Below are 11495 nucleotides of genomic sequence, written 5' to 3' on the forward strand. Positions count from 1 at the left end.
CCCCCCCCCCCCCCCTCCCCCCAGGCAGAGCGCTGACCCTCTCTGAAGGTTATTACTCTCTCCATGCATGAATAGCTGCTTTTGTTTGCCCTCGTTTCCCACGACCCGGCATTCGCCTGGCAGTCGCGTGGCTCTGGAACGCCCCCACCCTCCCACCCCACCAGCGTTGAGGTGGGGGTGAGGGGGTGGGAGAGGACATCTGGTCAGTCTGACATCTGTTAGTAACAAAGATCTAACATGAAAAAAAAAAACAGGGAATGTGATCAAACAAGGCTGCTGTGTGAGAGTGCAGCTGAACTTCCTGCTGCTGTTTTTCCTCCCACTGCTGATGGGCCACAGTGTTTTATTTTATTTATTTATTTTTTTTAATTTTCACAAACAACTTATGATGAAGCTCTCAGAAAATAAACACTGGGTGTATGTCTATAACTGATTAATTTATTGAGTCAATTTGATTTGAGATGACTCTCAACTGAGCTTCAAAATTAACAAATGTAACCGAAGCCGACACATGCTCTGATCGCTACCAGACTATCTGTGTGTCTGTTAGTAAAATATCTCATGAACCACTGGACAAGTTTGAATGAAACTTTCAGGAACTCTTGGATGTACCTCTTCAGCTGATCAACTTTTGAAACCAATCTAATTCAAGAGTGTTGCCACAACCAGCCATCCTCAGAAAACACACACAAAAAAACTGCTGTAATTTGGTCAGTTTCACTAATATTGTGGTAAGATTTGGTGAGGTAGTAGCTGAGAGTCATTAACAACACWTACTTAATGCACTATTCATTGCTTAAAACTTGGCATTAACTGTTTGTCCGTTAGCAAAATACACTCAAAAAACAGATACTGTATGTTGGTTTACTTTAACAAATTATTTCAACTGGTTCCACTCAACTGAAATTAGTAAATGTAAATACTTTTAAAGTAAATGTGAAAAAAAGTTACCTTACATTTACTTAATTAAGTTGAGTGGAACTAGTTGACATCATTTGTTTAAAGTGCCTGTGACATGCCTATCCTTCAAATACAAAAAGTCAAAGAAAACATCTTTATACTTAAGAAAATTGGCATAGTAGAGTTTTTTTTACCCATTTTGTCACAAAACTGTCTTATTTTCTTTTGAATTTGGCTCAGCCAAAGTGAAACAGGAAGTGACATCAAAGGGGAACTCATTAATAAAATAAACTCTGGTTTTTGTTTATTAAACAAATAATTTAAACTTTAACTCTTCTTCGTCCCTCTTTGATAGCGACTCAAATTAATCTAAAGAAACATCAGATTCTTCTCTACAGTCTGTGTTGTAACAATGGTTCACGTTCAGACATTCCCCTTTGACATCACTTCCTGTTTCTTCCACTGCAAATATCTCAACAACTCTTCATCTCAGTGGCATGAAATTTGTTTTGCAATATGTTATCAATGTTATCTTTCCAAAACTGCATTCATGTTTATTACAAAAATTTGATGTCACAGGCCCTTTAAGTAAACCAACACATCGTTCATGACCACAAAACTGATTTTAATGAAACTCTCAGGAAATAATCATTGGATGTGCATCAAGAAGTGATGAGCAAACACAGAAATTTGTATAATTTTGCAATTATGGGCACTATGTGTTCTTTTTATAAATATACAGTAAATAAAAAATATGATTTAATAGGTATAAATGTGCTTTGCTACCATAATAAAAACGTTAACTGATTGTGTGTTTTGTCATGTCTGTGTTTGACTCAGGTTTTCTTCAAGTAGAGTTCTGTTGCTCTCAGTGAATGAGCTGCGGGGGTCCCCGGGGTACAACATAGTTATTACCCATTTTTGTTCAGAACTACAAAAAGAAAAGGGAGGGGGACTGTTTTTTTCTCTGTTTATCTCCCTCCTTTTCCTGTCTGTCTGGAGGTGGAGGGGGGAGCAGTGCACGGTTTCAGGCTGGACATCTGTCGCCTGTGAGAGCCCTGGGTGTCCCCGGGTCCACTGAATGGAGCCAGTGACCCGTCAATCCTGACTGATGGGACCCCGTGTGTGGGAAAATCCTGCCGGCAAAGAGCTCGAGCTTTCACATGCTAATCGTGGCCCTATAAATAAGAGGGTCTCGGCGCGCGGAGGGCCCTAGAGACACGCTGAAGTTCGGAGGGAGCAGGAGCCCCAGAAGCGCCGCAGACATGACCGCCTCTGCATCCCAGCCCACTGCTAAAGAAGAGAGGAAGGTATTTCACTGTAGATTCAGATGGATGGTAGAGCAGGGAGCGTGTGTGTTTCACATCTTTTTGTTTGGTTTCCAGCTGAGGAAGCCGCTTATTGAGAGGAAACGACGGGAGAGGATCAACAACTGTTTGGATCAGCTGAAGGAAACGGTGATTGGAGCCTTCAGACTGGATGTGAGTACAGCAGCACATGTTCTGACCTCCTCTGCGGGCTGAGACCAGTTATCTGTAAGGATCCTCCTTTCTTCACAGCAATCCAAACTGGAGAAGGCAGATATTCTGGAGATGACAGTGAAACATCTGCAGAACATCCAGAACCATAAACTGAAAGGTAAGAAACGGAGTCTGGGTTTGTTCTGCTCAGGTTTGGAGTTAATTTAAGCAGCAGATGAACATTTTATGACTCCTGTTTTAGAAAAGGAGAATAAAAATGTTGAATTGTCCACATCAGACACCAGGGGGCAGCATCAGCACATCTGATGTTTGCTGCTGCTAAAATCAAAACAACAGTTGAGTTGCATTCACATGATGGGCTGAGAGAAATCTTTTCTTTTTCACAAATCTTATCATTTTGTTTTAAGGAATAAAACACAGAAAAAAACTTCTAAACTAGAGAAATTGCATAACATGGTGTTAATGCTGAGAGCTGAACGACTGCTGAAATGAGCTGAAGAAGCTGGAGTTTCAATCTAAAAGAAGCAGAATAACAGCTAAAAGTTAAAAGAAGCATAATGTTGGCTAAATGTCAAAAGCTGAAAAACACTAGACAAAACCTAAAAGCAGTAAAGGGTTAGTTAAAAGTTTAAATGTGGCAAAAGGCTAACTGCTAAAAGTATCAAAAAACTGGATAAAATCTGAAAGTAGCAAAAGTTTGGCTTAAAGCTGGAACTGGCAAAATCTAGCTAAAAGCTAAAGTAGCAATGGGTAGCTAAAAGTACCACTAGGCTAGCTAAATGCTAAAGTAGCTAAGGGGTAGCTAAATGTACCAAAAAGCTAACTAAAAGCTAAAAGCATCAAAATTGTGGCGAAAAGCTCATAATAACAAAAGGTTAGCTTAAAGCTAAAAGTTGCATAAGAAGATAAAAACACAGGGAGAGAACAATAATATTTTTAAAGGAATTTAAAAAATCTCAAATTATTTTCATTTGGAAAATATTTGTAAATGAAGTTAAATATTTAAAACATAAGTCACAGCAGTAATCTCCTGAATGAGCTCAATGTTTTGATGTGTGAAGAACAGATTTAGAAAATGAAAAACAGAAAACATTCTCACAAAAAAAAAGCACAAATATAGGTTTTGTTGCAACTACTGAGACTCAGACCTCCTCTCCATCTGATCCAGATCCAGGTGCAGGCCTGGAGGCGCAGCAGAGGTACAGCACCGGGTACATCCAGTGCATGCACGAGGTCCACAACATGCTCCTGACCTGCGACTGGATGGACAAAACCCTGAGCTCCCGTCTGCTCAACCACCTCCTGAAGTCCCTGCCCAGGTCCAGCGATGAGCTCACCCACCAGGACACCCCCCTCTCATCTGGCCAAGGCACCCTGGGCACACCCCACCTGGGTGGGAGGAAGCACCAGAGGGAGGGAGCCACCTGCCACAAGGCTGGGCTGCAGGAGAGACTCCACAGCTCCCACCCCCACCTGGGGGTGCTGGAGATGTGGAGACCCTGGTAGACCCCTGGATCTTGCTGTCCCTTTTGTTAGACCCTCTGTTATGTATCTTATAGATATGCTGCTCAGGAGACGTTCCAGTGATTCTTACTGTAGTTGTGCTCTAATGATTCTACACAAACCTTTTCTCTGTACTTCTCTTAGGAAGTCACCTTCTTGTAGCCTGCTTTTAGAAGGCTCTTATTAATCTTTTACCTATTTATTGTATTAACAACTTTATTTATTTCAGAATGTAAGACGTGACTTTGCTTCTTCAGCGGCCTGCTTGGTGTTGCATAGATTTCTGTCTTCCTTCTTTGCCTAATATTTAACCTAAACATTAATATTAATAAAGTTTATTACACAAATTATTGTTTTATCAGTTGTGTTTTGTCCTTTTTTTTGCAATCACGTGTAAAATTATTGATGAAAAGTATTTTTATTTTCATGCAAAACATCACAAGTTTCTCATGTTATTTGAGAAGTTTCACTTAAGTCTAAAGTAAATCTGGGTTTGTTTATTTTCATATAGAAAGATTAGGACATAAAGCTGCTCCTAGTGTGTGACATTTAACAACAGTTGAGGTACATCTAAACTTCCATCATGTCACCAAGCAAATATCCAACATGTGGATTTACACTTTTAATCAAAGTCATCAAATCAGCTTAAAATAAAGTACTGAAAACAAGCAAAGGTGACTAAAGTGCTGGAAAACTAACAAATCATGACTTCCACATGTTTATCAGTTGTAAATGTAGCTCTAATAATACCTTTTCTTAAAACCTCAGAACAGAGAAGACATTTTATTATAAATGGAAAACTGGTGCAAAGGTTTGGGGCCACTTCAGCCAAGACACATTTTATATTACTGATAAATCTAGAACATTAAGATGTGTACAAAAAGATCTGGGATTAAAAGAAGGACAGAGAAGAGGTGTCCAATCACATAAAACTTTAAAAACAAGCAGAATTCTTTGTATTTAACAGGAAGCAGGAAATAAGTTCTAGTCCTGGTATCAGTTAGGAGTCTGGCTGTTAACAGAGAGGATGGATTTAAGTTTAGAACTATTTCTTGAGATGTAAAAAAAACTTTTACCACATATTTACATTTTAAGTTCATAATGAATGAATGAATGAAAGAATTAAACTTTATTGATCCCATGAAGGGAAATTTCATTTCGAGAACAGGAGCCCACAGCCATGCAAGGCACAACCATTATCTGAAATCCTGCTTAAAAATTAATTCTTAAGGGTTCAAAGTGAGGTCGTAAGTTTTCACTTAATGCTGAGATGTTGTAATTTAAGGCTGTCTTTTTTTCATTGACTATTCAAAAACTGTCCAATTACAGAACACGTCAAGTGTAATCAGAATCTGGTTGTCAGAGTGGATGTTTATTTTTAGTTGATGGAGGAGTTAGAGGGAAAAGATTTGTCATTTCTGTTGTTAACTGAGGGGAAAGAGAACACGAAAGTACCAGAAGGCTAGACTTTGGTGTGGTATTATAGGTATTATGATGGCCGGCTGAGGTGCACTCACTCCCGGTCATCACAGCATGGAGAACTTGTGTTCACCTGAAAACACAGAATTGTCCATTCTCCTTCCATGATGACTGTTTTTTTTACTATTTTTCTATTTAACTTTTATTTGTTTTACTGGAACACATTAATGTTTGTCACAGCCTGTCTGCAGATGATGCTTTCAGAGTTCAACTCATTACAGCCACTTTACACAAACACATGCTGTATGCACCCACAGAATTCTGACCAATTACACAACGCTCACTTCATATAGTGCTGTGACAACTCTGACTGAAGCAATTTAATATGGGGTCTCAGCAGGGGGTAAGAGTGACAAACTGCACAATTTTCCTCACACACGTGGCTGACATGAAAATGGGCCTTCTCATTAACTATAAATCAGACTTAAAGACAACTATCTCAGACTTACTGTCATGTATCTGAAAAATATTAGTCATCCAGTATTTCATTTTTTTCTGTACAATTTAGGATTGAACATTTAGAGTCTATAGAAATCAAGGGCATATAAATCCACGTATCGTCTGCGTAACAGAGAACCAAATTCTTGTATTTGTGGACAATATGACCCAAAGAAAACAATGTAAAAAAGCTGGACTCAAGACATCTTTGAGGCACTCCACAATCAACTGAAGTTGTAGAGACAAATCAAGTTAAATAATGAAAGTTCTGTAAAACAAAATGTGTGAATTAACCCCAGGAGGACAGAGATCCTGCCTACTAACCTGGTTCCAGAGATGATTTAAACACAGTTAATCACACCCAATTAAATAACTGTTGCAATATTTATGTATGAATCTGAACATATTAGGAAGGAACAAATGAAGAAAGACAAATCAATTAAGTAAAATGAAACGATGAAGTAGGAAGGAACTTAAAGGGAGGAAAAAAGTATGAATAAAAAAGAAGAACGTCTCAGGATCTTGTATTTTGTTTAGTCTTTTAGTCCCTTGGGTTTCTTTTTTTACCATTCTTTTCATTTGATGTTCCCTGTGTTCTTTGATCCCTGTGTTTTTCTCATTTTGCCTCTGCACCAGCTCACATTCACCTGATCCTCACTTCTCTCCCCAGGTGTTTCTCACTGTCTTCTCATTATCCTTTCATTTTCTGGGTCTTTTCTCTTGTTCCCCGCCTGTCCATTGTGCTTCCTCCGGCTGTCATGTTTGCATCCCGTCGTTTTGTGTTCCTGAAACATTTCCCCTGGGAGTTTTGTTGTCAACTTGTTAATTTTGCTATTAAAGTCTTTTTTAGCTATAGTTAATCGAGTTTTTGTTTCTGCACCCAGGGTTCAAACTTTCAATAAACATGATGAAAGGAAGTCAGATTTGCTTGTAAATCATCAAAACACAATGTTGATCAAAAAGATATTGTGGCAAACAATAAATAATAAAGACTATGAAAACACACAAAAACATGCACAGACTGATTTGAGGATGATATTGTTATTTTAGGCAAGTTTTAAAGATTGGCTCACCTGACCTCAGTGACCTTTTAAGTGGGTGCAAAGTTAAATGTGGTCAGGACCCCACTGTGGGTCAACAAACACCCACTGGGGGTCTTGAGAAAATCTTATGATATGCACTTAAATTTAAAATTGATCGTTCAGCTTGGTTTTCCATACATTTTACCACAGATTGAAATAAATATTTACTTGTCGATGTGCAATGTGCAACCTTAGCTCTTGTTTAAAAGAAATGTTTAAATATTTCGAACAAAAAGTAAGACAATTTGCGTTTGGTAGATTATTTCCTTATTGTTACAATGCTTTAAAAGCCTGTTGATTTCCCTTTGAAATGGTGCCACATTTGTAAGGAACATGCATTTGTGGGATGAGCGGGTTGTTGTAAATGAAAAATTTGCCAAATCGTCTCTGCCAAACAGCTTATTTTGCACTTGTTTTGAACTTCTGGTACAACACCAGGTGCTGTTAGAGCTACAAGTTATTACCAAGAATCATTGTTACAATAAATAATCTACGGAACACAAATGTTCTTACATTTTGTGCTAAGTTTTACAATCGCTAGATCACAAGTGTTTTTCATTAGGTTTGTGGACCACATGTGAGTTGTTTACATTTAGACTACGGTCTAAATCAGTGTTTCCCAAAGTTGGGGTCGGGACCCAAAGTGGGGTCCCGAAACATCAAGGTGGGGTCCTGAAAAGATTTTCTGAATGAATTACATTTTTGCCTTAGTTGTTACAAAGGAGTGAGGTATGTATTTATAATGGATAAATGTGTATAAAAATATTGTTACAATGCCCATGTTTAGTTGACCTGATACAAATGTTTATCATCCAAAAATAGTTGGGGCCACAGGTCTCTGCTACTGTTATTTTGTGGGTCAAAGGCTGAAAAGTTTGGAACCACTGCACTTTGGTTCCCAAAGTTGGACTTGGGACCCAATTATGGGTCATGAAGCACCTTGGATAATCTCCAGAAATCAATTTAAAGGATAATAAAATAATTGCTGATGTAATAGTTTCCCCTATAATTATTACAAAAACACAAAATAAGTAAAAATAAGTATTTATATTTGTGTACAAGCTGATTAGATTGTCAAAAAGCCTGTGTTTTTAGGGTTATTAACGACGTTTGTGTACTCAGACCAGTAATATTTGGGGTCACAAGTTTTTGCCATGGATATTTTGTGGGTCAGAAGATAAAAAGTTTGGGAACCACTGGTCTAAATTATTCATTTTTGGCTTCCCGCTCTTGTTTCCGTTCTGGCTGGGCCCCCGCATGGAGCCAGGCGGCGGGTTTGGAGACAGAAGGACAGAGAGAGGGGGATGCCTGCTCCCTGAGCGGAGCTCTCCAACAAAGGCGAGCCGAGAGACAGCTGCTCTCTGCGCTGTCCAGGGCAGCAATGTGAGGGTGGCGAGGTGCCAAAAAAAACAAAACAAAAAAAAACCTCCACTTCAAAGGTCTGCGGCGCTTCCTTGGTTTGGGGAGGTTTGGGTTTACTGCGCACCACGTCTCACCGCGCGTAAAAGCAGTTTTACCTGAAGGCTTTGCAGAGATGCTCGCCGGGACTTCTCCCAGCAGACAGATCTACTTTATTGTGCGGATGATTAGCATGATAATACTGTGTACAGAACGTGTATAATAAGGAGGGCAGAGGGTTGAGGGCTCTCAATAGACAAAAACAAATAGACTGTGCGTAAAAGGACGATCCATGCGCAAAGGCGCACATCACATGTTTTTTAAAAAACAACCACGACAAAAGCTCATATTTGTCATGTTTCCTTAGAAGACATGACTGTAGGAAGAGAAGCATCTCTCACGCAGCGGGGGCAGTGAGAACGCTGCTGCACACAACAAGTCACCAAACAACGGAGAGAACAAACGAGGCGCAGCCCAACACCTGTCTCTTTCTTTGGAGAAGGGCCCTTAATTCCCTCGGCTGATTCAGTTTGGGCCGAGGGGCAGCGAGGAGCAGCTGCCAACTGAAGGCGTCGAGTTACATCCGCCCAACAGCCGGCTCGATCTGCCGAGGCTCGGACACTGCAGTCTGCACAAACACTGAGGTGGTCGGGCGGGGTGGGAGGCGGGATTAGACTGAATACAGATGCTTCATTACAGCAACAGTCCAGTAAAAACAAAAACAAAAAAAACAATAATTCACAGTTTTCATTTAATCCTACTACATATTTGTATGAAAATCAGAGTAAAAAATAATTCAACTTTCATCTTTGAAGCCCAACAGAAATTTGTAGATTATTTTAGTAACAAAAGCAGAAAAAAATGCTGATGTTTTAATAAGAAGTGTAAAAATCAAATTAATATTAAAGCTAGTGCCAGTGGCTCATTAGTGTCACCTGGTAACCTCACATCTTTGTTGATCACTTCCTGGCAGACAGAAAGCCAGAGCAGAAATTAGCTGCAGTCGGCTGCTGTTCAGAATAAGTTGTTTTAATACTTCTTAATAAGTTGTGACGAGTGTCTGAATTTAATTTTTTTGTTGTTTTTATTTTGTGCATCTGCAGAATTTTAATTAAGAGTAATAACAAACACTTACTGTGATGTGAAGACAGTTCAAGAAAATCATAAAGAAAGCAAATGTGTACAAATTGTCTTATTTTGGTAGTTAATGAATCCTTAAACAAAACAAAACCAAAAAATAAAATAAAAATAAGCAAAAATTGTTACCAGATGCAAACACTGGGTGTTTAGCTCACTGAAAAAATGAAGTGACTGAAAACAGGCTAACAATGATGATGTCTATATGCAGGGGGGTCAAACTCAGGGGCCAAAAATCAAAACTTGGTCCAAGTCAACAGTCAATTTCTGTCAATATTTGTAGAAGAAATTTAATATAATAAATTAATCTTAAATACAAACAAATGACTTTTTCCAATCTGTTTAATGTATCAATTTGACCATAACCTAATAATAACAAAAAGATTACATTTAAAAATGCATTGTTAGCATTCATGTGCCTTATAATCTCTGACAATGATTTTTGAGTTCTGAGCTTTATTTAAGCTATTTTAACCTTTCCACAAGTCAAAAAACACCTAAAACAAGACAGAATTAAAACAGAAAATAGAAAATAAACGATCTTTAAATTCCTGTCAATACCAAGAATACAAGGTAAAGACTGAAAAAAGTTTATTCATTAATTTATCATATCTAAAATATATTTCATCGCAGTCCAGCAAATCAGGTATAAAAACAAACACAAAAAAGTTTAATTATTTGACTTGACTTGGAAGTTATCTGTCAAGAAGAATGCACCAAATACAGAGACTATAAGAAAAACTATAAAACTGTTAAAGTATTACCTTCAGGGCCAGATAATATGTTAACGAGGGCCAGATTTGGCCCACGGGCCTTGGGTTTGACAATGGTTACGTTGCCTTGGGTTTATTTTTCAGCACCAGATGCATTCTTATAGTTCCACCTTAACATCTTTTGTGAGCTTCTACATTTGTCCAGTTCTGCCTCGTGTTTACAGACTGATCTGTAGGTCAATCACGACTCGTTTCACTTTGAGCATTTGAAAACAACAATACATCTGAAAACGTACCAGAATAAATCATTTCAAATTACAACACTTCATATATTCCAGGGGAAACATGTTTTGTTCTATTTATAGTTTGCAAAGAGTGCCTTTAAACAATCCTTCAGATCAGGTTTTAATGAGAAAATTCCAAGTTCAGATGTAATGGAAATAATGAGTCTGTTTTATAGCAGTGATACACATCAGAACACAAAAATACCACTGTTCTTGTGTAGAAACTGTGTGAAAAATGTAACAATTGTGGGAATAAAAAGATTTAGTTTGGATTAAAATCAAAAAGATGAAAAGTTAAACATTCTGAGATAAAAAAAAATCATAAAAATAAAACTCTGCTTTTGTGTTACAGTTCCAAAAGAGGAGTCTGGGTCACTAAATCCCACTGTCGCTGTGGGTTTATGCATTTACTGTGTCTCCATTATCTGATGTTTTTTTTCTCCTGCAGCTGAATGTTTGGAGGGAAGAGAAAATCCGTGCAGTCGAGCCCAGAAACCAACACATTGTGGTAAAAGCAGGTCCAGCTCCTGACCACAGACAAAGGAGCCTGGCTCTCATTGGCTCGGGCCCCTGTGCGCTCTGTTGGCCCCCAGCGCGAGCCGCTCAGCCCCCATTCACATGTTAATGAGCCGCTATAAATACCAACAACTGCCTCTGAGCGCCAGCACCACTCTCCCTGGGATTACACAGTAAACACAGTCGGCAGATTATTGTTTTTTTTTTTTTTTYTTTTTCCTTACGGTCCGGGACCGGTTCCGTTCGCCAGCTGCCCCTCCCGGAGAAGCCCCAGGACGCAGCAACATGGCCCCCTCTGTTCGGCCCAGAGACGCCGGACTCTGCTTGGAGGAGGACGAGTCCCGCTGCGGGATCCAGAAAGCGGACCGGAAGGTGATGGAGGGATGGGGGGACCCTCTGTGCACGCGCAGAGACGCAGTTGCGGAGTTTGATGGGGAAATGAGTCAGCGCGCGCTCAGTGTGTATAAGGTGTGTGTTCTCTCGCTCCGTGTGTGTGTGTGTGTGTGTGTGTGTGTGTGTGTGTGTGTGTGTGTGTGTGTGTGTGTGTGTGTGTGTGTGTGTGTG

At 39.3% G+C, this 11495-nt stretch overlaps 2 protein-coding genes across 2 annotated transcripts in view; both read left to right on the forward strand.

Annotated features, from left to right (window-relative positions):
• Positions 1-1902: 1902 nt before the first annotated feature.
• On the forward strand, positions 1903-4234 carry her8.2 (hairy-related 8.2; the record flags this gene model as incomplete). Its single annotated transcript, XM_014015003.1, is given in 4 exon segments — positions 1903-2210; positions 2286-2381; positions 2460-2538; positions 3550-4234. Coding segments are annotated over 4 exon segments (558 nt in total). The 3' UTR covers positions 3888-4234.
• A 6814-nt stretch (positions 4235-11048) lies between these two features.
• her13 (hairy-related 13) overlaps positions 11049-11495 on the forward strand; it is a gene marked incomplete in the record, with an annotated part of 6275 nt that continues 5828 nt past the window's right edge. Inside the window, 1 exon segment of the mRNA XM_014015002.1 lies at positions 11049-11143.

The sequence above is a fragment of the Austrofundulus limnaeus genome, unplaced genomic scaffold (assembly GCF_001266775.1).
Source record: "Austrofundulus limnaeus strain Quisiro unplaced genomic scaffold, Austrofundulus_limnaeus-1.0 Scaffold121, whole genome shotgun sequence".
Classification (NCBI taxonomy): Eukaryota; Metazoa; Chordata; class Actinopteri; order Cyprinodontiformes; family Rivulidae; genus Austrofundulus; species Austrofundulus limnaeus.